Source organism: Giraffa tippelskirchi, chromosome 13, assembly GCF_054371585.1.
Source record: "Giraffa tippelskirchi isolate mGirTip1 chromosome 13, T2T-mGirTip1v1.2.pri, whole genome shotgun sequence".
Taxonomy (NCBI): Eukaryota; Metazoa; Chordata; class Mammalia; order Artiodactyla; family Giraffidae; genus Giraffa; species Giraffa tippelskirchi.
The window spans coordinates 41,440,912-41,455,844 of NC_137287.1; the positions used below are offsets into that span (position 1 = coordinate 41,440,912).

Sequence of the window (14,933 nt, forward strand, 5' to 3'; positions counted from 1 at the left end):
CTGTTACTGACTTTTTTAAGTTAAAAATTCCTTCTTTCATTATACACAAGTGCTGGGAGCCTGGCCCCATTTCTGCTGTGCGTGTATCCTGACTTGGAGCTTTTATTCAGCAAAATGTTCATTCTTCTGTCCGACAATGTCATACTCAACTCTCTTCATATTAAGACACTGAAGAAAAAAAATCCCCACAATTCATGGACTTCCCTGAATTGGTCCAGTGACTAAGACTTGCACTCCCAGTTCAGGGGGCCCAGGTTTGATCTTTGGTCAGGGAACTAGATCCCACATGCCACAACTAAGCAACCATATAAATAAAATAGCAAATATTTTTTAAAAACCCCAAAACGTCCACAAAAATATGAAGATCATGCAAGGAGAGACTGAAAAGCCAGGCTGAAGAAGACTAAATGCGAAGTTTGATGTTGACAAGTAAAGGCCATTCTTGGGAAGGAAATCTGTGTTGTGTAATGAGATCTGTGTTGATGGATATGGACTGGTGTTAATCTCCTGACTTTCGTGGTAGTTCTCTGCCTATGTAGGTGCCCCAGTGGCTCAGATGGTAAAGAATCTGCCTGCATTTCAGGAGACCTGGGTTCGATCCTGGGGTCAGGAAGATTCCCTGGAGAAGGAAACAGCAACCCACTCCAGTATTCTGGCCTGGACTATTCCATGGACAGAGGAACCTGGCAAGCTACAGTCCATGGGGTTGCAAAGAACTGGACATGACTCAGCAACTTTCATTTCACAATCTCGTGATTTTGGTGGTAGTTCTCCGGCTATGCAGGTAAGTGTTCTTGTTGACTTTAGGAAATCCACAGATGTTTAGGGGTGCTGGGAGAAGGCAATGGCACCCCACTCCAGTACTCTTGCCTGGAAAATCCCATGGACAGAGGAGCCTGGTAGGCTACAGTCCATGGGGTCGCTAAGAGTCAGACACGACTGAGCGACTTCACTTTCACTTTTCCCTTTCATGCATTGGAGAAGGAAATGGCAACCCACTCCAGTATTCTTGCCTGGAGAATCCTAGGGACGGCGGAGCCTGGTGAGCTGCCGTCTATGGGGTCGCACAGAGTCGGACATGACTGAAGTGACTTAGCATAGCATAGCATTAGCATTAGGGATGCTGAGAATATTAAAGGGAGTCATGCCTGCATTCTACTCTCAAGTGACTCAGAAGGAAAGAGCAAGTGAAGGCAAGTTGTAAACTGGGGAATCTTAATGAGTATTTGGGAGTTTTGTCTTCTTAGCATATTTTGCAGGTTTATTATGGCAGAAAGTGAAAAAAAACTAAAGAGCCTCTTGATGAAAGTGAAACAGGAGAGTGAAAAAGTTGGCTTAAAGCTCAACACTCAGAAAACTAAGATCATGGCATATGGTCCCATCACTTCATGGCAAATAGATGGGGAAACAGTGGAAACAGTGACAGACTTTATTTTTTGGGCTCCAAAATCACTGCAGATGATGACTGCAGCCCTGAAATTAAAAGACATGTGCTCTTTGGAAGAAAAGCTATGACCAGCCTAGACCGCATATTAAAAAGCAGAGACATTACTTTGTCAACAAAGGTCCATCTAGTCAAGGCTATGGTTTTTCTAGTAGTCACATATCGATGTGAGAGTTGGACTATAAAGAAAGCTGAGCGCCAAAGAATTGATGCTTTTAAATTGTGGTGTTGGAGAAGACTCTTGAGAGTCCCTCAGACTGCAAGGAGATCCAATCTGTCCATCCCAAAGGAAATCAGTTCTGAATATCCATTGGAAGGACTGATGTTGAAGCTGAAACTCCAATACTTTGGCCACCTGCTGTGAAGAACTGACTCATTGGAAAAGACCCTGATGCTGGGAAAGATTGAAGGTGGGAGGAGAAGAGGATGACAGAGGATGAGGCAGTTGGATGGCATCACTGACTCAATGGACATCAGTTTGAGTAAACTCTGGGAGTTGGTGATGGACAGGGACGCCTGGCGTGCTGCAGTCCATGGTGTCGCAAAGCATCGGACATGACTGAGTGACTGAACTGAACTGACTGACTGAGATATAATTCTCATGCCATCCGATTCACCCACTTAAAACATAACAGTTCATTTTTAATACATTCACAGAATTGTGCAACTATTACAATTTTAGAATATTTCTATCATTCCCTGAAGAAACCCCATACCCACTAGCAGTCACTCCTATTTCCCCATCTTTGTCTTATTTTTGCAGTTGTTTTTTGATAGTTTGAAAATGTTTTAAAATACAAGATTATGAACTTACAGTATCTGTGTTGTAGTAACAATAAGTTTCTGAGTATTAGAGATTCTTTGCACAGCCAAGGTACTGTCAGGATACATTTAACAGGAGGCTTCCTGTGTGCTGTTTTCAGTCTTGCATGACTTCTATGTTCCTTAACAGCACCTGAATACAGGTGCCAGAGAGCTGGCAAGCCAGCTTTCGGGGATAATAGAAATTCACGTATTTCATTCATTTGGAAACTCCATATGGTGAACAGCAGCCATTTACAACTCTCTTCCCTTCTGATATGTAAAGTAACTTTTACAACCCTCTCTCTTGAGAATGATTCTAGCCTCTGGCTTTCTGGATGACTTGTTAGATTTTTGATCCCTGTCTCTGCTAAAAAGGGCTATCTTGTAAGAGAGTATATATATGCCCACAATATGTTAAATAAATGCCTTTGTTCCACTGGAGCACTGGTCCCCCTGTCTTTCTCTCTCTCTCTTTCTCTCTCTCTGTCCCCTTCAGGCTGCTCAGCTTCTTTTCTTCCTTCTTTTACTTTCTTAGCGGTCAACTCTGTGCCCCCAAGTTCCGGCCCATTTAAAGGGCCACAACAAGGTACTATGTTCACAAGTCACTTGGAATAGTTCTTTTTTTCTGATCATTAGATTACTACATCCTCAACCAGTTTCATGTAACTTAGTTTCTTATTTTGATGTTTTTATTTTTTGCTCTTTTAAATTTTCTTTTTGATGATTTAACATGATTCAAGGTTAAGATAGTGAAGAGAGTTAGGCTTGGAGGAGCACACCTTCAACCCCATCCACGTTGACATGTGTAATCATTTCCAGTTTGTCTGTCCATAGTTGCTTTTTGCAAAAATATGCAAACACACACAAACAGATGAACACTTGCAAGGGCACACAGAGGTCAATGAACCGCTCACACGCATGTGTGCCCACACATACTTGAATTTCCCCTCCTTATAGAAAAGAAATCATGCTATACATACACCAAGCTACTTTTTCATTTTTTTCTTTTTCTTTTTGACTCTGTAAATCCTGGCTATCATGTCACAACCATCATAAGAAATTGTCTTTTTTTTTTTCCGTTTCCAGTTCCCTGTGGTGTGGATGTTCATGGTTTGTTCTGTCATTGAATCGTTATGGACTATTTTTCAGACCATAGCAAACTCAGCTGCCCCAGTGGCTCTATACATCTGTGTCCTGCTCCCACCCAATTGTAGGGGGGCCACCAGCAGAGTATGGTCAAAGTCTTGGGTTTTTGTTCATCAAGTAGGTGAGAAATGGATCCCAGTGAAATTTTTAGTGTTACTTTGCATTTCTCTTGTTATGAGCAAGGTTGAACTTCTTTCTCTTTTCCGTGTCTGATCTGTATCCCCCACTAGACTGTCAGCTCCACCAGTCAAGCGCTTTGCTGATTTAAGTGGTCCTATGCATGGCCTAGAAAGATTCTTGGGCCTCTTATGGGCTCTTAAATGATTGCTTAATGGAGCAATGAATGGGTGGATGAATGAATGAATATATTTAGCACTCGTCTCTTACTGAAATCAGGCATAAACCAGGAAACAGTATAAACTCCAGAAGAAGAGAGTATACCACCAGGAGCCCCAGGGACAGCCAGAGGGGCCAGCTGGGTTCCAGCGCTGCCTCCCACCTATCCCCAAGTAAAGGCCTAGAGGCGCCCTTTCTGCAGAATAGAAAGTGCTTCCCCCAGGTTATGGGAGCTGATCTCTGCCCTCAGACAGACGGGTCAGTGCAAGGATGCCCACAGGCCTCCCATGCAACCCAGGCAGGCCCTCCATCCCCCCTCCACCTCTGCCACCCCCACCCACAGTGGCCCCAGTGACCACAGAGACAAAATGGACGTTAATTCGTTTATTGGCCCGTCTCGGGGAAGGCGTGGGGTGGGATGTGAGACTCCCTAGAGCATCTGGGGGCCCATTCCGTCCTGGGGGTCCTGCAGCGGCCTCAGCGGTACTTCTCCGTCAGGACGCCGGACACGATGGACAGGAACTTGTCCCAGGCGGCGTGCGCGTCGGCCGTGAAGTCGGCGGGGAAGTGCGAGGCCAGTGTGACCAGCAGGCAGTGGGACAGGAACTGGGGCGAGAGGGAGAGCGGTCAGCGTGGGCAGCCGGGGCAAAGCTCCGTCTCCGGGACCTCTCCCCGCCCCCGGAACGCGGCTCCCGAGGCTTCGCCCCGCCCCAACCCCCCCCCCCGGGCCTCGAGACCCCGCCCCCGGGGCCCCGCGCCCACCTTGAAGTTGACCGGGTCCACGCGCAGCACGTAGGCGTGCAGCTCGCTCAGCTTGGACAGCGCGCTCGCCACGTTGTCAATGCTCTTGACCGCGTCGCCCACGGCGGCCACCACCTTGGAGCCGTGCGCGCGCAGCTGCGCGGAGCCAGTGTGCAGGTCGAAGTGCGGGAAGTAGGTCTTGGCCTGGGGATAGCAGGAGAAAAGCCTGCGGGCGGGCAGGCGAGTTAGTGACCGCTCTGGGTGACTCTTGGCGGTAGCCGCTGCTCAGTACGGCCCGGCCACCTCACCCTGACCGCCCGTCTCCAGGTCATTCCTTCCTTCCCTCACTTTCTCCCTCCCTCTACGTGGTTGTGGGGACCTGAGTGCTGGGCCCAGAGAGACACGGGTGACCCTCAGACCGCCCCCATCACCTCCTCCTCCTGCCTCTGACCACCGAGACGCTCCTCATCTGCTCATGCTCACTGACCCTCCTCACTGGCCACCTCACTGACTCCTCACTGGCCCTCCTCACTGACCCTCCTCACTCACTTTCCTCACTGACCCCTCCTCACTGACTCCTCTTCACTGACCCTCCTCACTCACCTTCCTCACTGACTCCTCTTCACTGACCCTCCTCACTGTCCCTCCTCACTGACCCCCCTCACTGTCCCTCCTCACTGACCCCTGTCCTCACTGACCCCTGACCTCACTGACCTGACCCACACTGTCCCCTCCAGGCTCCACCCCAGCCCACCTGGTGCTCACCTCTCCAGGGTCTCGGTGCCAATGATGTCTGCCTGTGTGGAGATCTTGCTCCACATGGACACGATGATGGTCCTCTCAGCTCTGGTCAGAGACATGGTGGCGGTTGAGCGGGAGTTGGGCACACTGAGAACTGGCGTCCTGGTGCTCAGTCCCCAGGGTCCCCTTATATACGTGGAGCCAGGGTAGGGGCTACGCTGTAGTCATCGTTGGGGGAGGGGAGGGGGCCGTGGGTGTGGATCTCTTATCAGATCCAATAACCATGGGCAGTCAGGGCCTGGTGGGCTTGGTGGGGTGAGGGGCTATCACTCCAGCCACCCTTGCTGGGCCTGACCAGACTCCAGGGGAGATAGGGGCCCATTCAGCCCAGGAGGTCATCCTGCGTTTGCAGCCCAGCGCTGCGCTTTCTTGTCCCTTTCACAATCACAGAATGGGAGAAGCCAGAGGAGTGCCCATACACCGTCCCATTCTCGGCTGGCCTGTGCCCCTGCTGGCCCCATTACTGCTGGGCTGGGCTGTGGCTGTGGCCACATGACACCTTCCCCCTGCCAAATGCACACACTGGCTCTAGGATCCCTGGGTTTCCTCCAAGAAAACGATGAATGGTCTTGCCTGGTGGGCCCTGAGGAGGGAGGTACTGACAGGTTTCTGAAAAGCTGGGGAAGTGGCAAGGAAACAGAAGAGAATCTTTCTAATATCGTGTGATTTTAGGTTCTGCAGTGTTGCTCACCAAGTCATAATTTAAACAAAGTGAGGCAGATATGCCTTTCTATTTTATTTCAACCTACGATACAATTGATTTTTTTAGCATACTGCTCTGTGAATTTTCACATGTGTATAGATTTTGTAACCTCAACAACAATCAGCTCTATCACCCCCAAAACTCCCACTGGCTGCCCCTTTGCAGTCTCATCTTCCTCTATACCCTAAACTCTGACACCACTGTACTTTTGTTTTTTTTAACAATATCCTGTAAATGGAAATAAACAGCTTATTAACACACAGCGTGTCATCTTTCAGGACTGGCTTCTTTCTTAGCGTAATATTCTTGAGATACAAGTATGTTATTGCTTGTATCAATAGTTGGTTTCCTTTTACTGCAGAATAGTACTCTGCAGTAGTAATGTTCATTCATTCTCCCACTCAAACACGTGGGTTTTTCCCAGTTTGGGGTTATTACAAGTAAAGCTGCTGTGAACATTCTTGCATAGGTCTTTATGTAGACATGTATTTTTATTTCTCTGGGATAATACCATATCTAGGAGTAGGATTGTGTTAAGTATATGTTTAACTTGGTAGGAAACTGCTAATCTGTTTTCTGGAGTGGCTTTACCATTTTGCATTCCACCCGGCAATGAAGAGAAGTCCTCAGTGCTGTGTGTCTTTGTCAGCAGTTCCACACATTGGTTGCTCTGATGGCTGTGAGGCCATACGACATGGTGGCCTCAGTTTGCGTTCCCCTGGCAGCCAGTGATGAGGGGCATCTTCTCACGTGCCTGTTTGTGTATGGGTTTTCTCTTCACTGAACTATCTCTCCTGGTATTTTGACCTTTTTAAAATTGGGTTGTTTGTCTTCTTACTGTTGAGTTTTGAGAGTTCTGTATGTATTCTGGATGCAATCATTTGTCAGATATGCACTTTTCAAATATTTCCTTCTAGTTTGTAGCTTGTCATTTCATCCTCTTAATAGTATCGTTTGCAGAGCCAAAGTTTTATTTTTTGGTGAAGTCTAATTTATCAAGTTTTTTTTTAGGATTCATGTTTTTAGAGTCATGCCTGAGAATTCTTTGCCTAATTCCAAGTCACAAAGCCTTTATCTAAGTGTTTTCATCTAAGACTTTTTTCTAAGTGTTTCAGAGTTTATGTTTTACATTTAGGTCTGTGATCCATTTTGAGATCATTTTTGTTTGAGGTATGAGGCTTAGGTCCTGGGTAGTTTGTATTTTCTCTTTGCCTATGAGTGTCCAATTTATCTAGTACCTTTTGTTGAAAACACTATACTTCCTCTATTGAACTGCCTTCTCTAACTTATTTGTAAACGATTAATTGCACATATTTCTGCACATTTTTTTCTCTACTCTTTCTTTTATTCCATTGACCTATGTGTCTATCCTTCACCAAAATCACACAGGCTTTATTACTATAGCTTTATGTCATGTCTTAAACTTAGATAGTGTCCCAAGAATGAGAGAAAACATTTGCAAATCATATGTCTGATCAGGGACTGATCCAAAATATAAAAAAAATCTTACAAGTCAAGAAGAGACAGCTAACTGAAAACTGGGCAAAGTACTTTAATAGACATTCCTCTAAAGAAGACATAAAATGTCCAGTAAACACAAGGAAAGGTGCTCAGCATCATTACTCATTAGGGAAATGTAAATCAAAACCAAAAAAGATAGCACATCATACTCACTAAGATGGCTGTAATCAAAAACCCCAGCCTGTACCCTAATTCTAACCTTACCTACAGCTTATAGAATGGCTCTATTTAAAAGACAAAATGACAAGTGTTGGTAAGGAGATGGAGAAATTAGAATCTTTAGACTGCTGATGGGAATGTAAAATGGTACAGCCACTATGGAAGACAGCCTGGCAGTTCGTCAAAAGGTTAAACAGAGTTCCCACATGACTCAGCAATTCCATTCCATAGTACACACCCAATAAAATACATCCATTTGAAAACTTGTACTGTGTTCATAGTACCACTATTCATAACAGCCAAAAAGTGCAAACAACCCCAATGTCCTTCAAGTGATGAATGGTTGAATCAAATATGATATATAATATAGGCAGTGGAATAGTATCCAGTCGTAAAAAGGAAGAAAGTACTGATACATGAGTGAATCTTGAAAAAATTCATATTGTATGATTCCATTTACATAAATGTCAAGAACAGGCAAGTCCTTAGAGACAGATAGTAGATTAGGGAACTTGCCTAAGTGGTTAACTTGTCCAGTGGTTAAGAATGCTCCTCCCAATGCAAGGGACATGGGTTCAATCCGGTCTGGGAAGATTCCACGTGCTGAGGGGCAACTAAGCCCATACAGCACAACTGCTGAGCCTAATACTCTAGAGCCTGAGTGCTGCGACTACTGAAGCCCACCTGCCCAGAGCCTGTGCTCCACAGCAAGAAGCCACCACACGAGAGACCCATGCACCACAACTAGAGAGTAGCCCCTGCTTGCTGCAACTAGAGAAAGCCTCTGTGCAGCAGTGAAGACCCAGCACAGCCAAAAATAAATTAATAAAATTAAAAAAAGATAAAAGTAGATTAGGTTGTCTGGGGCCAGGGTAGTTGGGGTCTGTGACTGTTAATGGGGCTGAGGGTTCTTTCAAGGTAATGAAAAGTTTCTAAAATTGTGGTGATGGTCACATAACTCTCTGAATATACAAAACCCCACTGAATTGGACACTTAATTTTTTTTCTTTTTTTGGCCTGTGCAGCATGGCATTTGGGATCTTAGTTCCTTGATCAGGGATCACCCCTGTGCCTGCTGCAGTGGAAGTGTAGCCTTAACCACTGGACCACCAGGGAACCCCCAAATTGCACACTTAAAATGGTAGGATGTATGGTGTATGAATTTTATATCAATTAAGGTGTTAAAAGATTGGGTGATGTCATTCCTCCATCATTATTCTTCTTTTCCAAAACGGTTTTGGCGACTCTGGTTCCTTTGCCTTTCCATATGAATTTTTGTTTGTTGTTCAGTTGCTCAGTCGTGTCTGACTCTTTGTAAACCCATGGACCGGATCACACTAGCCTTCCATGTCCTTCATTATCTTCTGGAGCTTACTCAAACTCATGTCCATCGAGTCGGTGATGCCATCCAACCATCTCATCCTCTGTCATCCCCTTCTCCTCCTGCCCTCAATCTTTCCCAGCATCAGAGTCTTTTTCAATCAGTCGGCTGTTCACATCAAGTGGTGAAAGTATTGGAGTTTCAGCTTCAGCATCAGTCCTTCCAGTGAATATTCAGGGTTGATTTCCTTTAGGATTGACTGGTTTGATCTCCTTGCAGTCCAAGGGACTCCCAAGAGTCTTCTCCAGCGCCACAGTCAAAAGCATGAATCCTTCAGCACTCAGTCTTCTTCACGGTCCAACTCTCACATCCATACATGACTACTGGAAAAACCATAGCTTTGACTATACGGACCTTTGTTGGCTAAGTGATATCTCTGCTTTTTGAATTTCAGAGTTAGTCAAAGAGTTACTTGCACAAAAGCCGAGGAGTTTTTCAGAATGGAGGTAAACGTTTCCTGCGTGGAGAGTTCTGATCACAGATATTTTGCTGAACTATTTTTAGAGAAAATTGTGAGGCTCAGACAAGCCTTCTGATTGGAAAACATGTGCACAAGAATAAACAAGTGTTGAGCACCTTCTGTATGCCAGATGCTGTGCTTGGCGTGTTACCGTGCTATGAGGCTTGCTTCTTCTACACCTGCGACGGGGCTGATGAGACTGTGGACGTCTGAGGGCAGGTGCTGCCTCCCGTGGTGGCTCCCCGCTGCTGAGCCAGGAGGGCGGGGATCTCCCAGGGCTGTCAGTGTCTGTCTCTGGCCTGGAGGCGGAGTCTGCCTTCCTGGAAGCCTCTTCCAGGTCTCTCCTTATGTTTTATAGCTGTGCCCTCTTCTCATGTGACAGGGTCTCCCTCTCCCACGGTGTGCCCACCCTCTCCTGGCCGTGTTGCTGACTCTGTCTCTGGGCCCAGGTGTTCACAGGGTGTGTGACTTTGCCTCTCTGGGCTCCCCCCAGAACTGATGAGCCTGGCCCTCCCTGCTCACCCCTGGTTCAGGAGACTCCAGGGCCACCGCCCGCATCTAGGCCTGCAGTCAGGGTGTGCGAGTCTGATCCTGAGGCTTCAGCTCCCAGAAAGAAGAGAAGGAAGGGAGACAGACAGAGACAGATGGACAGACTGGCAGAGAAAACAGACTGAGCTAGGGAGGCAGAGGGGGCTGAGGAACACGTGGAAGTTCAGGCAGAAGGAGGGAGTCTGGAGGTCCTGGGTGAGGGTGGAGCTGACCTGCTGGACAAGGTAGGGGAGGCACAGTGGGGCCTCAGTGAGCGATGTGTCTTGGACAAGGCCCCCAGCTACAGCGTCTGGGGTCTGTGGCCAGGAGTCAGTGTGGGGGGTGAAGAGTGTGAACTTCAGGCCTCCCGCCGTGGGGCGGGCCGGTCCTCACTCCCCTCCTGGCAGCACCTCCCCCATCCTTGGCTTTCAGAGACAGTCACAGGAAGCCACTTTGATTCTGAAAATTCCAAGGCCTGCAAAGCATTAGTGTGGGCAGGTGTCCTTTTTCTTTTACTTTTTTTCACTGCAACATGTAGCATAAGATTATGTCACAGCCTAAAGAATACTGAGTATCCCAGTCCTCCCCAAGGATGACCCAGCCTACTTTCTTGCTTTACAGTAGGCTTTTACTACACACTTATGTGGCCTTGGACTTCCCTGTGGGTCACACGGTAAAGAACCTGCCTGTGAGGCAGGAGACCTGGGTTCTATCCCTGCGTTGGGAAGATCCCCTGGAGGAGGAAATGGCTACCCACTCCAGTATTCTTTCCTGGAGAATCCCATGGACACAGAATCTTGGCAGGCTACAGTCCATGGGGTCACAAAGAGTCGGACACGACTGAGCAACTCACACTCCTACTACTGTGTGTCCTTAGGCGCTTTAGTTGGTGTTGCCTGCCTTTGGCTTTCAGGTACACGAAACAGTACAGTGGGTCATCTCCTGTCACCCACGTTTGTGGCATGCCCGAGGTGCTGTGGGCATTGATTGTCGTTGCCGTGTTCTGTTTCCTGGTAGGGACATATCATTAGTTACCCAGGGTAACAGGGATGGACATTTGGGCTGTTTAGTTCTTGGCTGTTGTGAGCGACGCTGCAGTGAACATTCTGTTGGGTACATCCCCAGGATGGATGTTGCTGGGCCCAGGGCATGGAGTTCTCGGCTCAAGCAGTTAATGGCAGACGTTTTCTGGAGCAGTTGTACCGCCTGGGACTCACCTAGTGATGTACGAGTTCTTCTTGCTCCACACCCTTCCAAAGGTTTGCCACCCGGGTTGGGGGGGTGACTCACGGTTCAGCTTTTCTGCTGGGTGTATACTAGCTTCTCAGGTGGTCTTAATTTGCACTTTCCTGACACTGCTGAGCTAGGTCCCTGTTCACATAGTTGCTGTCCTTTGCATTGCATTTGCATTTCCTTTTTTTGTTGAAGTTTCCAAGTCATGGCCATTTTTCTACTGTGTTGCCAGTCTTATTATTGATTTATAGGAAATTTAAAGAGATTCTAGGTAGGGACTTCCCTGGTGGTCCCATGGTTAGGAATTCACCTGCCAATGCAGGGGCTATGGTATGATCCCTGGTCTGGGACGATCCTACATGCCGAGGCGCAGCTGAACCTGAACCGGCACACCACAACTACTATACTGAGCCAGCGTGCCTGGAGGCCATGCTTGGCAACAAGAGAAGCCACTGTGGTGAGAAGCCTGCGTGTTGCAACTAGAGAGTAGCCCCCGCTTGCCACAACTAGAGAAAGTCCGCATGCAGCAACGGAGACCCAGCACAGCCATAAATAAATGATTAATTTTTAAAATACTAATGGACAGGGAGGCCTGGCATGTTGTGGTTCATGGGGTCGCAAAGAGTCGGACACAACTGAGCGACTGAACTGACTGAACTGAATACTTACAAAAATATTCTGGATGTAAGTTCTTTGTCAGTTTCATATGTCGTATCTCCCCCAAATCTGTACTTTGCGTGCACACTCTTACTGCTGTTTTTGGTTGAGCAGAAATTTATAATTTTAGTGGAGTCAAATTAAGTGATTTTTTAAAAATTCAGTTTAAAAATGTTGTACCTTTCTATACGTAACAGCCAAAAGGTGGAAGCAACATAAATGTCCATCCATGGATGAATGGATCAACAAATGATATTTCCATACAGTGAGATATTTACTAAACAATCATGAAAACGAAGCTGAGAAAGATTTAGGGCAGGAGAAAAGGACAATAGAGGATGAGATAGTTGGATGGCATCACCGACTCAATGGACATGAGTTTGAGCTAACTCTGGAAGATGGTGAGGGACAGGAAAGCCTGGCATGCTGCAGTCCATGGGGTCGCAAAGAGTTGGACGCAACCGAGCGACTGAAAACAATGTAAAAATGAAGCACTGACAGAACATGGATGAACCTTGAGAATGTTACACTAAGTGAAGGAGCTAGACATGAAAAGCCATATACTATGTGACTCCCCTTATATGAAGTGTCCAGAACAAGCAAACCCAAAGAGACAGAAAGTGGATGAGTGTGTGCCAAGGGCTGGGGGTGGGGATGGGGAGGATGGGATGATGAAAATATTCTGTAACTAGTTAGTGATCCTGGTTGCACTCATTATGAATATACGAAGTGCCACGGAATTAACTTCACTTTCAAATGGTTAATTTTGTGTTATGCAAATTTTCCCTCAAATTTTTAAGAAGTGGAATAAGCATTATACTGAAGGCTGAGGTGAAGTGAACCTTCTGCATTACTTTTCTAAGAACTTTGCTGTTTGGTCCTTCGAGCTGGCCACAGTCCATCTTGGATTGCTTTTGTGTGAAGTGAGGTGAGATCTGCGGACAGGCTCTGACTGGTGTGAACCGAGTGTTCTCTAAGTCCTGGGCGTGGTGTGGACTGGGTACTCTCATGTCAGGTGTTTGCCCCTCAGCTCTGTGAGAGAAGTTTTATTTTTCAAGATGACATGTTTCAAGATAAGGAAACGCAGGCTTGGGAAGTTTACACGTTCAGTTTCCGTGGAGGAGGAGCAGCTCCAGTGGGCAGAGGAGACCGAGGTTAGTTGTGTGCGAGGCCTTCTGTCTCTGGGCCTTGCTCTCCCACCTGAAACAAGAGGGGCTGGGCCTGTGCAGGGCCTCAGGGCGCTGAGACCTGCTGGCCTCTGGGCCAAATTCCAAGTGCCAGGCTTGTTCTGAGCTTATGTACTGGGGCTGAGCTCAGAGGGGCCGTGGTCTCAGCAGACGATTGAGACAGGGGTCTGCAAATGCTTCCTCCCAGCCTCCCCCAACTGAGAGCAACCCCCGGGTGACCCTGGGCAGGATGAGCTCCCTTGTGAGCCCTGGTTTCACTGTTTTAACCTTGAGCGGTTTCTCCACCTCAATCTTAGGACGGACAAGCTGCTGCCGTGTGACCTTGGCACACAGCTGTGAGTGTTCAAGATTATTGTTGTTCTTGTTGTAGGTGAATGATTTTCCTGGGCAGATACCCTGCGGTGGAGATGGTGGAGATATCACGTCGGTCTGAGATAGGGTCCGTGAACCCCGCCTGGCACTCGACCATCGATAGTGGCTCTATCGGGGCCAGACCAAGTGGCAGGATCGATAAGGCCTAGCCGTCCAAGGAGCCTCCTGGCCCTGCCCTGGGTTAGGATTCGGTGCTTTCACTGCTGTGGCTCAGGTTCAGATCCTGGTCAGGAAACTGAGATCCTACAAGCTACAAGGGATGGCTTCCCCTCAGAAAAGACAAAGAAAATGAGGACCTGGAGAAGTGGGGCGCTGGCAGGGAAGTGTCTGAGGGCACACCCTGCAGTGAGCAGAGGCCGAGCCTGGGCACGATGCTGCCCAGGAGGCCGTTAGTTCCCACTGCTGTTCCTGTTGGGGAACCAGAGCCCAAAGTGGGGCTACCTACCCTCAGTCCCTCTGCTGCTGGCCGCTGGCTGGACGGCCCAGGGAGTGACCATGAGCCTTGGTTTCCCTAATAGCCCAGGGAGGCAGACGGACACGGACACTGAGGTGCCACTGGGGAGGGTGCTGTGGAATTGAGACCCCCACTCCCTTCAGTCCAGCCCAAGACAGTCCTGCATCTGAGCCTTGGGAAGGGATGTGTTCTGGTGAGCTCCCTTCACCATTCATGGATTCCATTGCTTGTTACAACGAAAAGTCATCAGCCACACAGCCAGAAAATACACAATGAATGCTCTGGGGAAGGTTGCTAGCATGAAGTGGGCCCTGAGAGGGTAATATAGGAATGGTGGTTTCTCCACTTTTGGGCCTTCCCCCAGCCCAAGCACAGCCAGTTCTGGGGTCATAGGCCCATCCAGTGGGGCAACAGCATGTCCAGCGAAGTCAGAGGAAGGAGACCTGAGCCAGAGTCCTAGCTTTCACATTTGGGTGCCCACAGATTCCCAGCATCCGGCAGGGAGGCCTCATCCATACAGCTCTCCCAGTCTCACCTCCTGCTCCTGTGTTCTTGTTTCCATTCCGAGGACATTCATGGGAACTGGGGGAGAACTCAGAAACCTTTTGATGATACATAAAATCAGTATATTCTAGGGACTTCCCTGGTGGCCCAGTGGTTAAGAATCTGCCTTGCAATGTGGGGGACATGGGTTTGATCCTGCTGTGGAGTAACTTTAGCCTGTGTGCTGCAACTACAGAAGACCAGGCACTGCAATGAAGATCCTGCATGCTGCAACTAAGACCGGACACAGTCAAATAAATAAATACAATCTTTTAAAAAATCAATATATTCTAGACTGGGAAAAGGGCTTGCAGAATCTGTAACAGAGGTTAGCTGTGGTGGTGGTTTAGTCGCTAAATCGTGTCTGACTCTTGCAACCCCATGGACTGTAGCCTGTCAGGCTCCTCTGTCCATGGGATTTTCCAGGCAAGAATATTGAAGTGGGTAGCCATTTCCTTCTCCA

General features: G+C 47.8%; 1 protein-coding gene across 1 annotated transcript; it reads right to left on the reverse strand.

The window, feature by feature from the left end:
• Positions 1–4,099: 4,099 nt before the first annotated feature.
• On the reverse strand, positions 4,100–5,331 carry LOC145532766 (hemoglobin subunit zeta). The gene is made up of 3 exons (XM_081558497.1): positions 5,237–5,331; positions 4,493–4,697; positions 4,100–4,336 (listed from the first exon to the last, which is right to left on the reverse strand). Exons 1-3 carry the CDS (start codon positions 5,329–5,331, stop codon positions 4,208–4,210), a joined length of 429 nt encoding a protein of 142 aa, XP_081414623.1. The 3' UTR covers positions 4,100–4,207.
• Between the last annotated feature and the right edge of the window lie 9,602 nt (positions 5,332–14,933).